The sequence below is a fragment of the Durio zibethinus genome, chromosome 5, assembly GCF_047325235.1.
Source record: "Durio zibethinus cultivar Kanyao isolate XHJ-2024 chromosome 5, ASM4732523v1, whole genome shotgun sequence".
Taxonomy (NCBI): domain Eukaryota; kingdom Viridiplantae; phylum Streptophyta; class Magnoliopsida; order Malvales; family Malvaceae; genus Durio; species Durio zibethinus.
This window is the reverse complement of record NC_143166.1, coordinates 3,157,891-3,179,962: the sequence shown is the minus strand read 5'-3', so window position 1 is coordinate 3,179,962 and position 22,072 is coordinate 3,157,891. Positions and strand designations below refer to the sequence as shown.

General features: G+C 34.6%; 3 protein-coding genes across 6 annotated transcripts; 1 reads left to right on the top strand and 2 right to left on the bottom strand.

The window, feature by feature from the left end:
* The first annotated feature begins 253 nt into the window (after nt 1-253).
* ARC3 (GTP binding protein) lies at nt 254-11,955 on the top strand. 3 transcript variants are annotated; one of them, XM_022869376.2, is made up of 16 exons: nt 254-777; nt 1,651-1,709; nt 2,610-2,674; nt 4,037-4,171; nt 5,064-5,112; nt 6,494-6,606; nt 6,691-6,762; nt 7,038-7,148; nt 7,405-7,586; nt 8,710-8,973; nt 9,067-9,155; nt 9,316-9,713; nt 10,417-10,521; nt 10,631-10,768; nt 11,118-11,284; nt 11,631-11,955. In XM_022869376.2, the coding sequence occupies exons 1-16, from the start codon at nt 446-448 to the stop codon at nt 11,695-11,697; spliced, it is 2,346 nt and encodes a 781-aa protein (XP_022725111.1). In that variant the 5' UTR covers nt 254-445; the 3' UTR covers nt 11,698-11,955. The 3 variants fall into 3 exon arrangements, with proteins under 3 accessions (XP_022725111.1, XP_022725112.1, XP_022725113.1); XM_022869377.2 differs by having other exon boundaries at nt 267-777; nt 2,610-2,678; XM_022869378.2 differs by lacking the exon at nt 2,610-2,674 and having other exon boundaries at nt 267-777.
* A 751-nt stretch (nt 11,956-12,706) lies between these two features.
* Nucleotides 12,707-15,560, bottom strand: LOC111281747 (uncharacterized protein At4g15970-like). Of its 2 annotated transcripts, XM_022869381.2 has the most exons (4): nt 15,012-15,560; nt 14,573-14,938; nt 13,188-13,669; nt 12,707-13,062 (listed from the first exon to the last, which is right to left on the bottom strand). In XM_022869381.2, the coding sequence occupies exons 1-4, from the start codon at nt 15,303-15,305 to the stop codon at nt 12,993-12,995; spliced, it is 1,212 nt and encodes a 403-aa protein (XP_022725116.2). In that variant the 5' UTR covers nt 15,306-15,560; the 3' UTR covers nt 12,707-12,992. The 2 variants fall into 2 exon arrangements, with proteins under 2 accessions (XP_022725116.2, XP_022725115.2); XM_022869380.2 differs by having other exon boundaries at nt 12,707-13,669; nt 15,012-15,550.
* A 1,583-nt stretch (nt 15,561-17,143) lies between these two features.
* On the bottom strand, nt 17,144-21,999 carry LOC111282572 (putative disease resistance protein RGA1). The gene is made up of 3 exons (XM_089760603.1): nt 20,607-21,999; nt 17,492-20,136; nt 17,144-17,397 (listed from the first exon to the last, which is right to left on the bottom strand). The coding sequence occupies exons 1-2, from the start codon at nt 21,563-21,565 to the stop codon at nt 17,541-17,543; spliced, it is 3,555 nt and encodes a 1,184-aa protein (XP_089616729.1). The 5' UTR covers nt 21,566-21,999; the 3' UTR covers nt 17,144-17,397; nt 17,492-17,540.
* Between the last annotated feature and the right edge of the window lie 73 nt (nt 22,000-22,072).

Here is a 22,072-nt window from a genome sequence, read left to right as displayed (position 1 = left end):
TATTTTTATAAATATCATAAATTTTATTGATGATTATTTTTATGAAAAAATAAAAAAATTAAAAGCATAAAATATGTTAACATAAACATATAAATATTATAATAAAAACAAAATTATCAAGTATTAAAATAATAATTTTTTTATTATTATTTAACCAAACAATAATTGTCAAAATTTTTTTATTTTTTTCTATTAATTTTAATTATAAAAAAAAAGTCATATATCTTTTTCTTTCTTTTAAAACACCTTTTCTTTCTCTACTCTAGTATCCTTCCCTTTCTTTTCCTACTGTTTATCTAAACAAAACGTAAATTTTGGGTTTTTCTTTTTTTTTTTTAATTATCCAGATTGCAAATCAGTCCTTCAGATAAAGAAAATCGACAAAGAAAATCTACTGGTGTTTCCATAAGCCTAACCAGCTGACAAAATTTTGCAACCAAAGAAAATGCCAGGCTCTTCAATGGAGGTTCCAGTTTTCATGGGTTTTGGTACAATTTCTCGCATTTCCCTTTTAACCCATTTCTCTTCAAAGCCTGTTTTTCTCAATTCCTTCTTGGGACCCAAAAGATTTTGTTGTAAAAGATTGAGTTATAACTCGAGGTCTCTTGTTAAAATTTCGATGAGTATGGAGAAACAATCTAGCTCATTAAATGGGTATGGAAACAACATGAAGGAGAACAGTGGGGTAGTCGAAGTGATTGCCATTGGTAGTAGGAAAGATGCTGTGCTTGAATTTTGCTTCGACTCTCCTTTCCAGTCGTCTTCTTTGAGATTTTGGTAAATATCTTTTTATTTTTTTCCCTTTTTTTTTGGTTTTAAAGGTTTTAATTTGCGGTAGCCATGGTTTTGCTAAATGGGTATGTTTTAATTTTCCTATTTATACATGTTCCAAAGGGTAAAGCTGATTGGAAGTTATGTTATTATCAATGTGGCTTATTAGAACAGGTTTTCGATTGCGGTTTTGTTGCTAAATACTGTTGAAAGAGAGATTTGTATTGTGGTTGACGGTCTAATGAAAAGAAGCTAACAAGAAGGATCTTGTTGTCATGTTAATCTTGTTAAACTCAAAAGATCTGTTTTCTACACGTGAGAACCTAACTGGCTGCCTGTCTTTGGTTAGAATTGTGTATAGCAGCTCAAATCTGATCCCAGTTGCCACTGAGGTTATCACATTTTGTCTGTGACATATGCCAGATGAGACCACTTTGGTATGGTTGTGTCTTAACATTAATAAAAGAACCTTCAAAATTTTGTATTGCGATAATGACTCATATCTTGGAGCAAATCTTTGGTTTTAAATATTTTGTTTAATAAATTTAAAGACACTACTATACCTTACAGCTCAAGTTACACTGATGAGAGGTTTGACACATACCCTAAAAAATTCTCCAGTGCTGTGATGTGCCAAAATTGCAAATTTTCCTAATCTTTTTTATTCCTTTACAATTTCTGACTTAGATTATTGTTATGAATAGATATTTTTCCCTTGGAGTACTCTTTCAAGCAATCTTGTCATAAAGTTAAAATAAAAGCTTTGTTTTAAGCTATAGTTTTCATCTATATTTTCCTTATTGGTTTCTAGTTTCTAGCCTCATATCTTTTTCAATTCTTATATATTTGAGATTCTCACCTACATCTTTCTTTTTCCAGGAATATTCTCGTGAAAGACACATCAAATGTGCAGTTACAACAAAGGTTCCTCGGAAAAGGTTTTATACTATCTTTAACTCATTAGTTTGTAATGTCATGCTATAAGCTATATCAACCAAACATGAAATTCAAATTTGAAATTATACCTAGACTATGAGATTTCATTGTAATTATTTTACTTCTAAAATCATTTCTTATGGTTGGCTGTTTCGGTGAAGTTTCTTGCTTTACATGCAAATTTCATATTTGCTGCTGCACTGAATGTGTGGCATTGTTTTCCTTGTCAGTCTCTGGCACATAAAAGGCATTCTTATATTAAGATTCTTTTTTAATTTCTTCAAGCATTCATCAGATGCTCTATGGCTCTCCTGTGCTTCATGCAACAAAGCATTATTGTAACTTTACTTTAGGAAGATCATTAAATCAAATATCACTCTGACTAAGTCTTATGTTGTAGCTTAGTCAGTTCTGAATTAGAATTACTGCCTTTTCTTGTCACTTGTTTTTACCAATCAATCAATATTTGAGCAAGCCTTCATTGTACATTTGTACTTGGTTTTTGGAGCAGTTTGCTTGCCTTGTGGCTATAACTTTACTTTTTCTATACAATTTCACTATAACCAAATTACATCAGTTGTGTACCATATCATGCTGCAATATTGAGATTTAGAGTAAAACAACTTAACAATTTCAAACTATAATAATTTGCTTAAGTGGTAAAGATGGGATAGGGTCTAGATAGATCTTCGATTCATACCTTATACGAAAAAGGGAAAAAAACAGGGATAAAAGAAGACAGAAATAGAAAATACTAAAAAGCTGGAATTTTTTGGTTTTCATTACTTCTTGAAGTTTGTATTTTAATATATCAATGTCTTTAAATTTCATAAACTTATTTTTTATCCCATGCATGCAAAACTTAGCTAATCTTTTGTTGTTCTTTTTGTTCTCCATTCCAGATCTTACACCAAGGATGGTGGAAGCTGCTGTTTTCATTCAGTCATGTTCAAAGACTATTATCCTTGTTTGTACATTCCTTGCCTTGGACTCTTGCATCTTATTTTTTTCAAAGAAAATTTAAAACACTGAATGCCAATTATTATTTCATCATCAAATGAAATATTATGCAGAAACTGTTTGAAATGATGAGACAATAACCCTCCTACCATGAATGACATAAAAAGAAAGTCTACGAGAATAGTATACCAGATGTCTACTAGTCTACTAGATGCAATCAGAATGATTATTATAGCAGTGTTTATTTTGTTGATAATTAATTAGCATAAATACTTTTACAATATTTCTCATATGTGTATTATACTCCAAAAACTCTTGAACATCCACAATTTATATGATATATATCATTTACTTACCCTATAAATTTGATACTTCTTTATAGCCTTGCAACTATTGAAAATTGTAAATGCTAATATATATGAAAGCAAGAGATTATTATATTTCTCAGTGAACTTCCCCATTTGCCCAGTCGTTTCTTGGTTTTAATGTGATCTGACCTGAAAATTGAAAATAGTACATTTGTTCTTTAGAATACTTTTCTTATTCTATTTATCCTGTTTGTCTCTCTCATCTTTATAGTGTGCTCAAACTGAAGTAAATAAAATTACATTACATTAGCCCCCTTGAAAGAGTTCAAATGTCACCAAAATTGAAGCAAATTAGTCAACTTGCAAAATCTCAGTAGATTTATTTGATTACATATGTTTTGTCTTCAACTACTATTTAATAGAGGATTGACCAAGAAGAGGATGCTGTATCATTTTTTATGTGTGTGTGTGTGTGTGGGGGGGGGGGGGGGGGGAGGGGGGTGTCTGACATGCTTGTGACTAGTTTTGGCTATGAATCTCACTACTTTTCTTTTACAATAGGATTATTATTCAAAAGAAGAATGTCAGAAGGGTTATTGGCATATGTTTTGCCCTTCCATAGGATGATGCCTTTTCTTGGTGTATAATCTTATTGTTTAGTGCTTGAAAAAGGATATTGATTCAATAAATATAGTTGATTTGATTGTATTTTCCATAAAAGGGCCAGCAAACATGGCGTCAAAAGAAAAGGCTTAGGGGCCTGATTTGATTTGACAGTGTTATTTTAGGTTATTTGATTATTGTAGTCTTATTGTTCAAAATTTGAGCATTAACACTGGTTCCCTTATGGTTTGTGCTGAATTTTGATAAATGAAGTTACGAGATAAACTTTTTTTTTCTATATATATAATTATTTATTTATATCTTGGAAAAATATATTGTATTAATTTGCAGTCATTTGGTGAAAACTGTCAATATGCTCTTCTGGGTTGTTATGCTGTGCTTTCACATGAAGCAAAACTGAACCAAATTGCTTCTGCATTTTTTTTTCTGTCAACCAGGTGGCTGGTGCTGGATATGGCTTGGATCACATTGCAGCAATGGACATACTGAAAGCAATAAGATCTGCCAATGGATTTGCTGTTGCTATTATTTTAAAGCCTTTCAGTTTTGAGGGGCAGAGACGACTTGATGAGGTCATTAATGCTTCGAAATTGTGACATGACTTCCTTCTTACCATAAAGAACTTATGAATTTCCATGTGGATATAACAGTTTAAAACGATCCTGTATATAATTCTTTGGCATAAATGTCCATAGTTTTGAGAACAAAATCTTCTTCTAGAAAGGTGAATTTTCAAGAACAAGATTCATTCTTTTTACATGTCTGTCTGTCTCATGGTTAATTGAGAATAAAATGGATTATGCTGTAACATTTTTGACGCAAATCTTTCAATGTCCAAACTTCACATGGTTGCAAAGTCACAGTTAATGTCCGCAATATTCCTTGAATACAAACCATTTGCGAAATGATCTTATTTGATATATAAATTTCATATTATTTTGGTATAAGACACATGATTCTTACCATGAAATATTAAATTTTACAAAAAATGATTGTGTAGACTAAGCAACCCCAAAGCATTGGAGAGTTCATATAGTCTATGATAAAAGGATTGACAAAATGATGGCATAGGAGTGATTGGAGATGACCTACTTGGAAATTTTTGGGGGGTTAAAGCTCAAAAAATTCAACCTTTTGTTTTATATGTAGAATGACGAATGAGGATTTGAAGATCAATTAGAGTTGAATATGTTTAAGATTTAAAAGGAAACTTGTACCCTGAGTCTATGGATTTTGTTGCAGGAATCTCACAGAAGTTAACTTTTCTAAGAGTTTGTAAGGGTTAATTGATAAGTATTAGGCACAAAGTTATGTAGGCATATAGGCCACCTTATGGTGCACCAAAAGGGGGAAGTTTGAAACTTAAGGTTATTGGGTTATATGGATAGCTGCGAACAACAATTCAAACTGATAGTTTCATGTTTCCTTTTCACCACATATCATAACTGTTAACTCAATTTGCAGGTGAAAGATTTGGTTGGAAAACTTCAAGAGGTTACAAATTTTTGTATTGGTAAGTATGATAAAAAGATTTTGTTAGTTGAATATTCAACATTTCTTTGAAATTACTGGATAGTCAAATTTTATCATTTATGAACTCCCAAGTACTTATGAACATACAGGAGCTATTATTGTGATGCAACTAGGTTAGACCTACCAAGGTTATTCTATGTTTTATCTTGATGTTGTTACTTGCCATTGTCAAGAAGGTACTTGATCTTGGCGCTTTTAGCAAAAGAAATAGCTGCTCTTTTTTAGCAGGGCGCCAAGAGGTTTGCTATGTCTCTTGGTTTTATTCAAATTGCTTTGAGGGTCTTTCTTGGTGGTAGAAAATATGAGGCTACTGAAATAGGCAACCATACTTCTTAGGGTGGCTATCTGTCCTATTGGGAAGAAGGTTGCTTGCTTCCATTGACATTTGGTATTGAAACAAATGGGCACGCTAGCAAGATGATTGAAGTTTTTGGCCACTGTCGCTAACTGTAAGTGGGGTTCCACATGCATGATCTAATGCTGCCATAGTCTGACGTGGAAGATCCAATCAGTCCTTGCCTTGCTTTCATGTGTGATTACAATATTAGGAACCTCCTGGACCTCTCTGTTAACCCACTTATACTTGTTTGCTTAGGTGTGTGAAACCGTAATTTCTTGTGCTTAGTTTCTGATCTTCCAGACTGCTTTGTTCTTCACAATTTATCTATGTAATTCCCTGCCATCAGCTGTAAGGGTGGTGGATACGTGAAACCTACCATTTTCGTATTTATGATTGAATTAGTCTATTCTGCATGATAAATGTTTGGATTAATGATACCAATAGAGATGCTTTTTTTTTCTTTTTTTGTTTACTGAACCAATTGTGGCAATTTTAAAATCCACCCATCAGAACAAAACAGACATATTCCTTCTAAAAGGACATCACTGTTAAAGTAACCCATCAAAATGATAGTTCTTACTTTGCTAGTTGGCCTAAATGACAATTCAAAGTTGAACCATTTATTCGCACGACTGGTTGTTTAGTTTTAAATTCCACTTTGAGTGACTGCCAGTGGTGTTGAACTGATCCACGGACTATGTGATCATTCTCTTTGATTGAGTAATTCAATAGTTTAGCTTTGGTTTTAAATTTCATGCTTTCACTTTCATTGAGTTTGTTATGGAAAACTAAATTTCTGCTGATTATAATAGAAGAAACAAAAAGGAGAGGGGGGGGGGGGGGGGGGAGGGTTTATTTAGTTACTTGGCAATACTTGTCCCTAAATTGAATAATAAGTCACTTCTAATGCAAACAGTCTGCCCATTATGATGTTAGTAGTTCTCACTGATTTTTTCTATTTTTTGGTTGTAGTCTTGTTAACCTTAAAGTGGCACATTAAGTAGTAACTTCTTATATGCAGATATTGACACTGACTCCTTGCTCAAAAACGACTTGGTAACTCTAGATGAGGCCTTGAAAACTGCAAATAATGCCGTTTTACTTGCCATATACGCAATATCAGTGATCATAAGTGTAAGCATTTCTTTTCCCTTATTTGGTTGGCACTCAAATTTTACATTATGCTTATGTCATTGTTGAAATCTGGGAATTCTCCAGGAGATGCAAAGAAAACTTATTGATGCAGTTCATGATAATATGAAAGAACTTGGAGTTTCAGAAGTTATAAATGTAAGTTGACCTGACCTTGCATTTTGTGATAGTTATTACTTATTTTATTATTTCTAAAACTTTCATATTTTGTTGTTAAACTGTGTTGTTTTTCTTTTTTTCTTGTTCATTATTCCTAATTTGTCTTTGTGTCCTGCAACTGGCATCTTTTCTTGACCTTCGTTGATTGAGGAACTTAGACATAAGTTGCTTGTTCCCAAATTATAAGATTTCAATGCTTACACCTTTTTTGTTTGTAACTTAAACTTTTCTAAAATGAATGGAAACTTGTGCAGATTCTTGGAAAGTACAAAGAAGCAAAACTTGGATTTGGAGCTGGTTACAATATCAGAACTTCAATTTCGCAAGCTATGTATAACTGCCCTTTTATTGGTGCAGGGCTAAAGGTACGATTGAAGGAAATATGAGTGCAGATCTGGCATGTGTTTCACGTGAACTGTAGAGATATATGTGTATATGCCTGCATGGATGACTTTGTATTTTGTGTTGTTTAACTGCTCCTTCAGCCTTTTTTCCTTGTATGGTCTTTTTTGCTGTTAAAATCCCATCAAAATATAATTGTTTTCAATATTTTGTTCTATAACCCTTTTTCTCTGTGGCATTTGTTATTACAAGCTTTGACCATTTCATTTTTTGACATAGGACCTCAATGGTTTGGTTATATGTGTTGTTGCAAGTTCAAATGTTATCAACAACAATGATGTGCAAGCCTTTTTGCATACATTCCGTCAAACTACTGAGTACACAAAGGATATCATAATATCTGTAATTCATGAACCTAATCTGGAGCCCAACCTGCTAGTCACAACGGTTGTTATCTTGGGGTAAGAATTCTTGTTTTAAAATTAAGATTGCAACCAATACAGACTTATTTTATCTTAGTTATACAATTGTCAATTCGGTGTTCTTCAACTAGTTATATTATTTTCCTTGCAATTCTGATATGTTAGGCATTTATCAGCTGATGTGCTAATTATTTGTGTAAACTTGTATGGCTGTACAAACTAGTTTCTGTCCATTGTTTGTCACTTACAAATATTCAGAAGTAATTTCCTAAACCACACAGAGTAACTAAAGTTCCTAAGTGCTCCTAGCAGTTTTAGCTATATTCTAATTTAGAGTGATATCATATGGTATGATTTAAGTGTTGCTTGAGTAGTGATCCCGTTTCCCTTTTCTTTTGATTGATTGGAGATAGCAACCTTCTTGTTCACATATGTACTGGAACCATATCCATGGCATTCTCTGTTCAAGCGTAAAATTATGTACTTGGACAAAAAGGTAAATTTGGCCCTTTGATATTTATTTAGTTCAACTAGCCCTACAAAATCTTCATGTTGGTTAATTGGGTCAAATTGATTCAAACAAACTGTTGAATTTACTGTCCTGGCCAGTTTATTATTAGTTAAAATAGGGAGGATGTTGAATTTATTTTTGGCATATATGACTAAGAACAAGTATCTTTGCCCAAATCATGGAGATATGTTCTCCAAGCAAGCCTATAAATGGCAAGTCTTATTGCTGGAAGAGAAATTACAAGGCAAATAGACTTGACAATGAGTTGCATTGAAATCTTACCTTGCAGCTTCCTCCCTTTCCTAGCTTGACCACTGCATAGATAGATGAATAGCTATGATAGCTTCTGTTGCTTGATGATTAGGAGGTGGATTATTTTATTGGAGTTTTATTTGTAATTTACTCAACTGCTTTAGGCTTCTTCATGTCATGGGCTTATGGTAGCTATTTATGGGTAAAGCACAAACCTGATGTATTTTTATCTTGTTGACAGTATCACACTATGTAGCATATATTTTAGTTTTTGTGGTTCCTGTTTTTTCTGTTTCCTTCAACATCTTTTCCTGTTCTAAATTTACTGATATGTAGGTTATAAATCCAAGTTCTGTTGGCTGTTTTCTTTTCTTCTTCGTTTCGTCTAAAATTTTGCAGTCATCTTGAAGAACAGACTTCGCAAAAAAGCGGCATCTTTACTAGACTGGCGCGGCATTTCCCATTTGTTTTTAATCTTTTGAGGAGACATCTTTTGCAGTCAAATGAAACTTACGAAAATGATGTCAAGGGGATGAATGGGACAGGCTCCAATGAAATGGAAAACAAAGTAGCTTTAGAAGGTGTATCTGGAGGTTTCAACCAGTACTGTGAAGAAATTCAGAATGTACCAAACAGCAAATCCAATGATATCTACTCTTTGAGGTTCAGTTGTTATTCCTTTGCACTTTAATTCTCTATTAAGGTTCTCTCTTCCGTAAATTGCTTATAAAGATCTGAAATATTTTTCTGTTGTAGAAATTATGACAGCGAATCTGATCAAAAGGAGGTTGCTTTATTAGATGGAAAAACTGACTCTTCCAGCTATTATGATGAAATTATTGAAGGTAGCAATAGCAAATTTTCTTTGTCAGGGTAGAGTAACTATTCACAATTTGATGACTCATGATCATCCAAGTAACCTTTAAAGAATCTGCTGATATTGCATATTAGAAAAGTGAATCAGCTCATTCTTTTTCCAAACTATGGTCAAAACATGTTCTCCAGGTATTCCAACTTTCCATCGGGAGCCACTGAGTGGCTGGAACTTGGGTCCTGGACATCAGCTTGCACAGGAGTGGGCCAAAGAAAGAGCAGCTGACTCAGAAGCTACACCAGTGCTTGATAATCTCAGTATCTTCCGCCTTCCTGTCGGAGTAAGGTCTTCAGAAGAGTTGAAAGAGCGTGTCAATACCTTGTATGCTATTGAATTTGCAGAATCAAAATCTGAAAATGGTGTCAAAGCCCCAGCACTTCCTAGCTCAAGTAGATCTTGGGGTGCATTGAATGATGCAAGTCTTGAAGTGATGAGGGAATTTTATAACATCACATCTACACTATTAAAGACAAAGACTGGTGTTCTTAAGAAGCAGGGACTACTTTCTGCTCGTGCAGCTTCTATGCTGGTAATCTGCATCTCATTTAAGTTCTTTGAAACATTCTATCTTTTTCTTTTAGTTCAGCTTTAAGGCATTTTTAGTTTTCTGGAATTCATTTTTTGGGTCATGTACTGTAAGATCAATTATAAGGCATAATGAAGATTTTGTCAATTTGCACATCTACTAGTTTCATATCCTTGTCTTGGAGTTGTACAATCATACCAAGTAGGCTCACACTAGATAGCTTCAGTTATAAAACTTGTTTATTTATTATTCACTTACCCTATGCATTTGTTTTCGTGTCAGCTTAGAGTATTGATCACTGAAGTGAATTTTACAATAATTTAAGCTTTTTTTAATGCTTACCTGAAATTTCATTTTGCAAAAGAGACACAGCTAGAATCCAAACTTTCCCCATATAAAAATAATACTACTTGTCATTTTGCAAGATTGCCTAGAAGTTAATTAAACAGAAAAAGGTTAACAGAATGCTTTTAGTGAAAGTTTATCATTTCTTTATTTGTTTAGTAGTGACTGGTTTGTCTTTCAGTTCATATTATGAGACTTTTTACTGTAATCCTTAAATTAAACTTTATTCCCAAATTTTCTTAGGGATTGAATCCTTAATATGCTATCATTGGTATGTCAGTCATCTTTATTATCACCTTGGAGTTGTTTGTTATGTCTGAGTAGATGAAGATTTTTGTTCTAATTATTTAGCCTAACACAGGAAGCTGAACGAGACTCACCAAAGAAGTGGAGTCCTATTGTGGAAATGCAGTACAGAGGAGGAGTCTACAAGGGAAGATGCCAAGGAGGTCTCCCTGAAGGAAAGGTACTGTGATATAGGCTTGATTTATTTGACAAAATTCTGTTTATGAAGGATTTTTTTTTTATTTTATTGGGAGATGAAATCAGATGATAGTTGAGTAAATTTTATATAGGGTCGTCTTATTCTTGGTGATGGAAGCATTTATGATGGTATGTGGCGCTATGGTAAGAGATCAGGCGTGGGTACATTCTACTTTAGTAACGGGGATGTTTTCCAGGGATCTTGGAGAGATGATCTGATGCATGGCAAGGTTAGGCGTCTTCCCCCCCCCCCCCCCCCCTTTTTTTTAACAAAAATGAAGATAGTATTTATTTTGTTATACAATTTACTGTCAAACAAACACCAGAAATTGTAAAAGTCATTTTCTGGAAGTCAATGTTTATGAACAAAAGGAGCCTTAGCTTTTTTATTATTATTTTTTTTTTTTGAAAATATCTATTTTTATGTCGGCTACTTGCATCTAAAGACCTTCATGAATTAAACTAGCATATTTATTTTGCTTCTTTTAATATTTTAATAAGGGCATCTATTTTGCTTCTGGATCTAATAAGAAAGTAAATGTACTGCTCGTTTTTACTTACTTTCACGTGGTCATGTAGGGCTGGTTTTATTTTCACACTGGAGATCGGTGGTTTGCAAACTTTTGGAAGGGTAAGGCCAATGGTGAAGGCCGCTTCTATTCAAAATCCGGAAATGTCTTCTTTGGCCATTTTGAAGATGGGTGGCGACATGGCCAGTTCCTTTGTATTACTGTTGATGGAGCAAGGTAACTTACATATCACATCTCAGAAGTCTCAGAACCTACATAAACATTTGACCATGAATCACTTCTGAGTTCCTTGTTATACTAATCAATGGACAGTTGAATATGTACTAAAAGTTACGATGGAAATTGTTTGTGAAGCAATCTCACATACAAACATGTGATATCTTTTACTCCAGATATAGAATTCATATAGCACAGGTTAAACTAAGTTGAGTTCTGTACATTGTGTGAAAAGTATGCCTGCATCTTCAAAGCACAATTGTTAGAAAAATTCGGATAAGATTTTGAGTATTTTATAGTAATTAAGTTTGTCTTCTTCATTGTTACACTACTTCTATATATACAGGTGCATTGAGATCTGGAATGAGGGCATTCTCAAGAGCCGGCAGCAACTGGATGCCGATGCTGTTTAATAAAATCTCTGAGTTATGTTCCGTTGGCTATATCACTTGTTTTTATTTTTGATATAGCCACTATCCTTTCATTCCTGTTCAGAAGGTATTTTGTATAGCCTATGCAGCCCTCATGTACATTATTTCTTCATAGCACACATCTAAACTGTGGAACCGTAGTATTTTATTTGTATAAAGTTTTCTTGCATTTGAAGTTGTTCATATGTAAGATTTTATTTCCGCTAATGGAAGACAGCTGACAAGTATATGTTTAAACAATTTTTTGGAGTATTTTTGAACTGGTCTTAGAGGCCAGAGAGCCACCAGAAAGCCAAAGCCTTGACGTCAACACTACGAGCTATGGATTTGTTAGATATCAAGGTTTGTTTCTTAGCTCTTCAACATTCGGTAAATTTTGGTGTATCGTAATGGTTACAAAATGAGAAAAACAGGATGGCAAAAGTTTTATTGGGATGCATTGAAATGAAGAATCCATCCAGCAATTAGAATTCTGAAGAAGAATGGGATACGGTGAAACGGTCTGTAAAACAAGAATATTTTTTATTGACAACCACGTCCTCTCTGCAGGCAACATTGTGGATTGAAGGCAGACCTGACCGTGAACAATTTCATCAATTTTCATGCCATTTTTCTCGACTAGGATATCTACTTCATGCTTTACTTAATGCTTTCACGGCGGCCACTTAAAGGAAAGAAATTGACAGCTTTGAGAGTTCACTGGAGCCTACGATTTCCCAGCGTTCAAATGAGCTGAATTAGCAGCACAAATACAAAAGGTGGGAAACCCTTGGACAGTCAGGTTAAGGCTAACCGATCAATTACTTCACTGACAGATTGCTGGGCTGCAATAGCTTGTCCTTTTTCCCTTCACATTTTTGTCCTTCATTGGGCATTTCATGTTTAGACATGTACTTGCTAAAAGGAGCCCACTCCAATAAGCCTTACTTTTGGTGTTAAGTTAAGACATTTCAAGCTTCTTTAACAACTAGAGGTGATTGCAAAAATAAAATGAAATACGAATCTGAAGTTTTGTTCAGTTAATTCATTTAATCACTTTTAAAAAGTGACATACAATAGATTTGAAGTTCAAATCCCGATATACTTAGATTAGAGAGGTAACATGAGGAAGGTGAGGATTGGCACAGTAAGCAATGGAAGCCAATGGACAATGTAAAGTCACTATCATCAAATCCGTGTGTGAATTGAGAGTTATCACAAAAATCAAAAGGAACCAGAAAACCTACCCTGTCATCATCTTTTTACAGTAAATAATATAAACATATGTACATTTCCAATCAATCTTCTTCCTCTTGGTGAACATCCATCTCAGGAGGGGGTGAATCAAAATGGCGTAAAGAACTGAGACTGTAATACAGTTGAAAGAACTGAGAAACCATTTTGAGGAAAAAGTTCCAGATCATATTAACTTACAATGCATAGTATGATAGAAAGACAAAAACAAATATTCCAGATTTAGACAGCAAGAGTACCTGCAATTCTGAGGGACCCTCCAGGAGATAATAGATTCATTCTTCAGATCCGGTGGCAACGACATGAAAGCTCTCCAGTCTTGAAGCATAATTTTAAGATCATGAAGCTTGCTATCCATACCATAACAGCAATTTACATGCATTGTGCATACTACATTCATATCTTTGCTAGGTTCACAAAGACCACCGAAATAAGCAGTATCCAAAAATCTAATTTTCAGTCCAATATCTGAGATGAAAGGATGAAACTTGATCATATTGAGAACATCCTGATCGTGATATCCTGGATAAGTTTCACGTGAAGAATACCAGAATTTGTAGAATGCTATGGACCGATTATTAGACTTTACATAGTTAAATCCCCCATTGGGTCTGTTATTCAAATCATCAGGTCTGCCCAAAAAATTGTCACATGCAATCTGGAAATCAGCATCTGGAAAGAAACGTGGAAATGGATCCCTAAACCACATGATATCAGCATCCTGGATAAGTAAACCAATGAAAACGGCATTAAACATGCAGATAAGCACTTTCACAAGGTTCATTAGATTTGAGTAAGATCCATAAATATAACTGAGAAAAGCTATGAACATGTGAGACAAGGCTGCATCTAAGAGAATGTTGTAGCCACCCCAACTATTCCCTGCTATCCCTCGTCCCACTTTGTGTATCAACATGTTAGAGACTGTATCTAAGTTTGTCTATTTCTACTGACCAAAATAAATAGTGCTACATTTCACGAGAGACAACGGTGCAGCACCACAGAACTGAACCTGTACAAGAACAGAGAGAAGAAAACTCTTGTTTGTGCAAAATGATTGCCATTACTCACTACATATGCATACCAGTATAGCCTCAAGAAGACAGAGGTCATAGTCCTATTTTGACATTCTAACCAACATTCCACAAAATTAGATGGGGTCACAATATGGTTTTTAGTTTTATTATGTTATACAGACAGTAAAACGTATGTTCTTCAGAAAATCATAAATAAAGACTAGTCTTAGAGCAGTAAGATTATTCCCGGACATAAAAAAAACCCAACACCTTGTAGCTCTGAAATACAGAAAGTCTGAGAACTTTCATATCTATTATTTCTTGATGATTCTTTAAGCATTTCCTGCAATGTTTAAGACTGCACCACAGCAAACAAGCTTATATGATGTACATCGTTCAGCAACAACCAATTTTCTTCTGATTGTTGGACCAATGAAAGCTTCCAATACAGCTTAACAATTCTAAAAGCAAGAAGTTTTATTCAGTCAGATATCAGACTACACATATAGGAAGAGTCATCCATTCTAGAACAAAAACAGCCATTGCAAAAAACAACGATTGGTCAAACTAATGAGATTAAGCTTTCCAGAAAGAGAAAAGGCAAATACCGTGAAGACAAAACTATAACCCAACTGGAGGACAGATCGTAGGAAATCAATCCTTCTCCACATCATCTTCAGGTAGTGTGGGGTCATAAAGTATGCTTCTTGATGAAAATCAACGTCCTCAGTGACAAGAGCAAAGCAATGCTTATGTACAATTCGACAACGATTATATGCCTTTTGATCCAAGGCAATGATCACCAAATGGTCCAAAAGCCTATGTGTGCCATCTCCAAGCTTAAAGCTTTTAAGGAAAAGGTCAACAACTGAATTGGGACTCGCCCAGGCATCATTTAAAGTCGTTAAAATAACAGTCTTGTTCACCATGGAAGCATGCTCCAAAACTTGTTCAAGCTGTTGCGTGGGATTCTTCTGTAGGAAAATAACTTTAGATGTAAAGCTTCTTCAAGCGAAAGAATAGAGAGGAAAGGAAAAGGGAACTGACCGGAGAAGAAGAAGGGAAAATCCGAGCGAAAGAGGAAGAAGAAAGGGAAACGGACGACGAACGGAGGGAATCGGTAGCAGTGTAAAGAAGCAAAGCGGAAAGTGTGAGGAGCGTGAAAATGACAGCAGCTCGGCGGATGAGCATCGAAATTTCGGGAGACATGAGGGCGGAAGAAGAGGAAGAAGCATCACGTGGAGGAAGCGGAGGAGCGGCGGAGTAGCAAGTTGGAAGCGGTGGACAAGGAGGAGACCGTCTCCTGTGAAACCTTAAAGCCAACTGCTGCCGGAACGACATTAACCAACACCGACACCGACACCGACACCGACACCAACAACAACAACAATTTCATTCTTATCCTTTTTTTTTTCACTGCAAAAATAATTTTAAAATTAAAAAAAAAAAATTGGAAGAAGAGGAGAGAATCTTGGCTGCTTTAGATTTCCGATTTCTCAGTTGAATTAAAGAAACAGAAGATCGAAGAGAGAGAGAGAGAGAGAGAGAATGAGAAAGTGGGCCCCTCACCACCACCCCATTTAAAATTATTTTTTAATTCTAATGTAAATCTCAGTTATGATTAAATTAATTATATTATTATATTACATTAATTAAGACTAAATTAATTATATTAATACTTTCTTCCTTGATCCACGTCATGGCTTTGAATTTTAATGACAACAATTTGCGTCTTTTTCTTAATGTTTTACAAGTCAAATGCCATGGGTTTTTTTTTAACACTCTTCTTTCCAAAACATTTGTTTAATATTAATTTTTATAAAGTTTTAAATAAAATTTTTAATTTTAATATATTTAATATTAAAATTAAAAAAAAATTTATAAGATTAAAATTTTATAATTTTTAATATTAAAAATAAATATAATTTTAAAATATAAAAAATAAAAATTTTAAATATTCAAAAAAAATAATATAATTTTGAAACGTTTAAAAAAATTAAAAAAATAGAACAAAGGATACTAATCTTTAAAAGCCATTTACATCTAATATATTTGTTTAAAACGGATGTTAAGTGAGATACCGAAAAGCCTTTAGGTCGACGTGATTTGGAAAATTTTGTGATTAAGTTAACTGACTTCATTTAAAATATTTGATCGAATTGAATTGAATTAAATATGTAATTAAATGAAATAATCCAAATTGATTTAAATCATTCAATTTGATCCATTTATTTGGTTGTAATTATTTAAAAATATACAAATTATATTATTTTATATTTATATTATATGTTATATAAAATATATATTTTATATAAAAAATTTTAAAACAAATTAATAAAGTCAATTAATCCGCCTAATCAATTATCAATTTTGAAAGCTATATTTTTTAATCTATAGATACCGAAATCGAATAAATTAAATTAAATTAATATTTTTTTGATAATTTTGATTTATTAAATCGATTATAATGAATTAATGCTCACCCCTACTAAACCCAATTGAATAAGAAACAAAAGCAAAAACATTCCCTCAAATCATTCTTCTATTTTCATTACTTGCTTTCTTTTCAGCTCTCTTATTGGTCATCACTCAAACCTAATTTTTGTAATGTTAGGTCAGTGCCCAGGTAAGAACCAAAAAAAAAATAGTTGGACTAGCGTGAGTAGACTTAGAGTTAAATTATTCGTTTAAGTTTTAAGTTTTAAGTTACGTTAAAATTTTAAGAGGATTTAAATAAAAAATTAAAATTTATTAAATGAATTAGAACATAAATTTTAGATTTATTTAAATTTTATATCAGTCCAGCTCAATTCAAATTCTCATATATATAAATTTTTTATTTTTATATATATGTTAATTATATATAAATTAATTTATATATAAAAAAATAAAAATTATATATATTTTATTAAATTTTTATTATTATATTATTTTTATATATGTGAATTGAATATAATTTTATTAAATTTAATTTAATCATTTTTTATTTTTTTATTAGTATAAATTAAGTTTAACGAATAGATTTGAAATATATTTTTTTAATTTAAATTAGATATGAAAAAATTTTGAAATTTAAAATTTTGAATCGAATTATTCCTAAACAAGTATATAAGTTATTAACATTAAATACGAGTTCTACTCAAACCTAGGTCTATGAACATCTCTAAGAATGAGGATTGAGGGATATATGATTGAGTAAAAAGGAAAGACAAAGGAAAAGGGCAAATCATGAACTTTTTTACAAATAAGTTTTGTTTGGTAATTCAGCATAAGTTTTGCAGGTGCAAATGGTTTTCCTGACAACCTATAACGTCAACTAATGTACAATGTTTCTCCAAAAAAAATGGAATTATTAAAGAAGCAGATGCTTTGAATATCTACATCAACATATGCTTTCTCTGGATTTCTCTGCATCGTAATTGTTTGTTTTCCCCTGCATAATGTTGAAAACAATAAAACAGGTTAATACAGAGAATGAAAAAGATGGCTTGCTTGATGAGACTGAGACATAAGGAAACTTGCCATACCTGTAAAAGACAACCAATGGAGAATTTTATCTATATGTATCAGTTGAGGTCACATTTTCTTTCCATCAATGAAAATCTCGGGGATGTGAGCAATCATAGACCAATTTTTGCTTGTTTTGTTTTGGCATGTATCCAATAACTGTGGACAACTCGAAATTTCCAGGTACTGTAAGGATTTGACAGAGCACAGTGTTTGTGGAAATGATGCCAACTGAGGACAGTCAAAGACTTCAAATCTTTGAATTGAAGTCAGATTGCAAATCCATTCCGGCAATATCTTCAAATTAGAACAGCTTGAAATCTGAATATATTTCAGTGTGGTGATATGTTGAAGACCATCAGGCAGAGAACTTAATTTTGGCATATCACCAATTTTCAGTGTGCGGAGGCTCTTTAGGCATTGCAATTCCATGGCATTCTCCTCCACATCTTTTGACAGATCAAGCTCTCTGCACTCTTTGATTTCAAGCTCTTCAAGGGCTTTTAGATGTCTGAACCCTTTAGAAAGTGACTTCAACATTTCACAACCACGAATATAGAAAAACATGAGTGAAGCTAAACTCTTCAATCCTTCCTCGGGTAGGCATACCAATTTGGGGCAGTTTTCTATGGATAGATGCTGAAGAGATGTAAGATGATGAAGCCTCTTATCTGGAAATGACAGCAAATCTATGATACCATCAATATGCATAACCTTCAACTTCAAAAAATTTGCTGCTGCCGCTGCAATTGGAATTTCTTCTGTTCCTGCTGCTATCATGTCTGACTGTTGCAAGAGCTTTGCACTCACATTCTTTAGCTGCAGTTCTTCCAAATGAGGATGCAATGGCATATATGTCAGATTAGTGCAAATCCCAATGCTTAATTTTGAAAGACAAGGGAATGAAGGCATTGGTTCCTTCTGCTCCAATGGCCTTTGTGGTGATGCTGCTGCTTTGCCACAATTATCATCAGCAACTGCAGAGTCTTCCCTCCACCATCCCTTCAGATTACGCAAGTCAAAAAGCATTAATTCCTTTAGGCAAGGGAAGAATTCTTTACCTTCGGTTCCTCCTTTCAACAGATTGCCTCCAAATGATAAAGATGAAGAAGACTCAGCACCGCTATCTTCAATGTACTCCACAGCAGTTATCACTTCAAGCCTAAGCACCTTAAGCTTGGGAAGGTGGCTGAGCAATGGGAGATGTATGCATCTATTGCAACTCCATATGGTGATTTCAAGTAAGTTTGGGAGTAGCAATGACATGTTAAAAAGCATCCAATTCGGGAACCTTTCAGCTCTATATCCATAAACATGAAATTCTTGAAGATTTGAATGTGGCTGGAGGCCTTCCAACAATGCTTCATCTTCTTCAAAAATTATATGATTATTAACTTCTCGGCTCCATTCTAATGTCAACACCTCAAGGTGCTGTTTCTCCTTCAAGTTTGCTTCCTTGCATTCTGATGCAACATTTTTCAAGTTTTCCAGCTTTGCTATCATTAGTTCTCCCCTCAGGTCATTTAGGTCTTTCAATTCCCTTAGACCCCCACTAGTCTTTTCGAAAGAGTCCACGCCCACTATGAATCGTGTTAATGTTTGAAGTGAAGTTAGCTGTCCAATCCCGGATGGCATATGTGTCAAACCAGTACACTGACCAGTCTCAAGATGCCTAAGACTGGTCATGTTTCTTAATTTTCTCGGCAGCTCCTCTAATCTCTTACAAGAATAGAGTTTCAGTGTCTGCAAATTAAGCAACTCAGTAATGGAACTTGGGAGTCTTTTGATGACTTCATTCTTGGAGAGATCCAGATACCTCAAATGTTTCAACTTACTGATGGAACTTGACAGAATGCCAAGACCTGTATTGTGTAGATCTAATACACGCAGAAGTTTAAAACTTGAAATGACTGCATCATGATCAACCTTGTCCAAAATCACACGATGAATAGGTTGTACAGGAAGAAGAAACGTCCGGATTTTGTCTGCTTTGAGCAACGGGGTTGGAATTTTCCAGGATGAATCTAACTCAGCATTGAATGATACATGACGAATCCTGTCAGATATGTTTTTACAATCCAGATCTACAATGGAGCTGTCACTCCCTGCAACTAGTTGAGCAAGGTCATGCATGAGATCATGCATTTTGCAACTTATGACATTGCCCCATTCATCATATTCTACATCTTGGAAAAAAGATCGCCTTAGGAGATCCATGAAATATTGATCACCCAACTCCTCAGGGCATTGAATTCCTTGGAATGATTGAATAAACCCTTCTGCAATCCAAAGTGAGATCAGCATTTGCTTGTTAATTTCATAGTCCTTGGGAAACAAGGAACAGTAAGCAAAGCACTGTTTTAAATATGGTGGCAGCTGTTCATAGCTCAACTTCAGTATGGATAATACGCCATCTTCCTTTTGAGGAACCATCAAAAGTTGACCCTCTTTTAAAGAGAGCCACTCTGTTTCTGTATCTTTTGTATATAGAACACCTCCTATGGTCCTAATGGCAAGGGGATTTCCAGCACACCTTCTGACAATGTCCTTCCCAATTGCTACTAATCTCGAATTATTTGGCTCTTGGCCTTCTTTAAATGCCATTTTTTCAAACAAGGACCAAGACGTGTCTTCTGGAAGACCATCCAACAGATAAGGTTCGGTCAGGGTTGGCATCGGGTCGGGTTCGGGGCGGGTTTTGCTCGCCCCGAACCCGACCTGACTTAATGCATAAAAAACCCGAACCCGACCCTACCCGAAATTTTTTTTTGTTTTTTCATACCCGAACCCGAACCCGACCCGACACTATATAAACCGTACCCGATCCGATCATACCCGAAATTAATAAAATATTATTTTTTAAATATAAATATTTAAAAATATCATTATATAAATATATATATAATTAAAAAATTAAAAAATTAATTAAAAAAATTATTTTTATATATATATCGGGTCGGGTAGGGTCGGGTTTGCCTAAAACCCGACCCCGACCCGACCCCGACTTTGTCTTCATGCTACCCGACCCGACCCCGACCCGACCCCCGATTTTCAAAAAAAAAAACCGACCCTAAAAAATCGGGTCGGACCGAAACCCGTCGGGTACGGATTTTTTTGCCTTCCCTAGGTTCGGTTGTGCCTGTAATGGCAGCAACCACTTGAGCACGCGTAGTGACTACTATCTTACTTCCCCTCGTACCATTCATTAACAAATCTCTCAAATTTCGCCACCTCTCCCGATTATCATTCCATACATCATCTAAGATGAGTAAATATTTTCTGCCATCAATTCCTTTACGAAGGTGAGTTTGCAAGGAATCCATCTCAAAATATTCACATTTTGCATTAGTTGCAGACTCCAAAATCTTTTGAACAATTAATTTAACATCAAAAACATCGGAAACACAAACCCATATTCTCAACTCAAAATGTTTCACAATTTTTTCATCATTGTACACTATTTGAGCTAGAGTGGTCTTGCCTTGCCCCCCTATCCCAACTATTGGTATGACTGAAACATTTTCCACAACGTCAGAGTCCAACAACCTTTTCATGATGGCTTCCTTGTCACCCTCTCTCCCAACTAAATCTTCCTTTCGCACAAACGAATGTGTCTGCTTCCTCTCAACCTTTACAATTGGCATGATTATAGGGGACTGATCTGTAAAGTGGTATTTGGTTTTGTCTGCAGCTATTGCATCTAATTTCTCCCTAATGGCCTTGATTTGATGACCTATCTTAAGATTGTAAGCTACTTGGTTTGCTTTTGAAAACAAAAAGCTTACCTGCTTTATCCCCCTTTTCCCCGGCATCATCATGACTTGGCGTTGCAAAACATGAGTTGAAAAATCATCTAGCAAGTCATCTGCATCATAAACTGCATCTTTAAGCTTTCCAAGCCAATCCCTAACCTCGTGGCTCTTTGCATGCTGCTCCTCGGCATCCAAAAGCACAGCTTTGATGGTGGAAACTGTATTTTTCAGTTTCTCAAGCTCTTCTTTGACACCCCATGCCAATCCCATTTCCTGGACCGCAAGGTTGCCTAGCTTTCCCAGGATCCTATCAGCTATATTGAACGAAACTGGTTCTGCCATTGTTCTCTTCACATAAAGAAAAAAGTGTTTAACCTTTTGATGTTTGAGACAGCAGCAATGGTTAAAGTACAAAATTTTTGTTGATCTGATAAGAATTCGGCCATAGATTCAATGGTTGACATCGTTTTCATTTTCATTGGATTAGCTGGCCATGTGAACAAGTCTAATTTGGAAATTAAAATAGTCCATCAGGATTACGTGGAAAGTTCATTTCGAAATTAAAATAATCTATCAGGAAAACATGGAAAGTTCATTGCAACTGAAGGAAACTATTTTTTATTTGCGACCCGAGAAAGACAAAACAAAGGCATGTAACACATTTTTGACTTTATGCTCAACTGTTTTTAAGTTGTGGAAGATACCCAAAGTCCAGCCGTGTCAAAGGGGCAACCGAACTCGAGAACTGCGAAACTTGGGCATCAAAAGGAAGAGATTCAATGATTTGACAACCCTCACAATATTTGGAGGGCTTCAAAATTATAGCTTGGAATCTTACAGCACAAGAAA

Coding starts and splice junctions, on each gene's coding strand:
- ARC3 (XM_022869376.2), top strand. CDS start 446: ATGCCAGGCTCTTCAATGGAGGTTCCAGTTTTCATGGGTTTTGGTACA. Junction 6,763..7,037: donor GAGTTTCAGAAGTTATAAAT/GTAAGTTGACCT, acceptor AAACTTGTGCAG/ATTCTTGGAAAGTACAAAGA. Junction 9,156..9,315: donor TTATGATGAAATTATTGAAG/GTAGCAATAGCA, acceptor CATGTTCTCCAG/GTATTCCAACTTTCCATCGG.
- LOC111281747 (XM_022869380.2), bottom strand. CDS start 15,305: ATGTCGTTCCGGCAGCAGTTGGCTTTAAGGTTTCACAGGAGACGGTCT. Junction 14,939..15,011: donor TTTTCCCTTCTTCTTCTCCG/GTCAGTTCCCTT, acceptor ATTTTCCTACAG/AAGAATCCCACGCAACAGCT. Junction 13,670..14,572: donor GTTATAGTTTTGTCTTCACG/GTATTTGCCTTT, acceptor TTACTTATCCAG/GATGCTGATATCATGTGGTT.
- LOC111282572 (XM_089760603.1), bottom strand. CDS start 21,565: ATGGCAGAACCAGTTTCGTTCAATATAGCTGATAGGATCCTGGGAAAG. Junction 20,137..20,606: donor GTTGCTGCCATTACAGGCAC/AACCGAACCTAG, acceptor GATGCCAACCCT/GACCGAACCTTATCTGTTGG.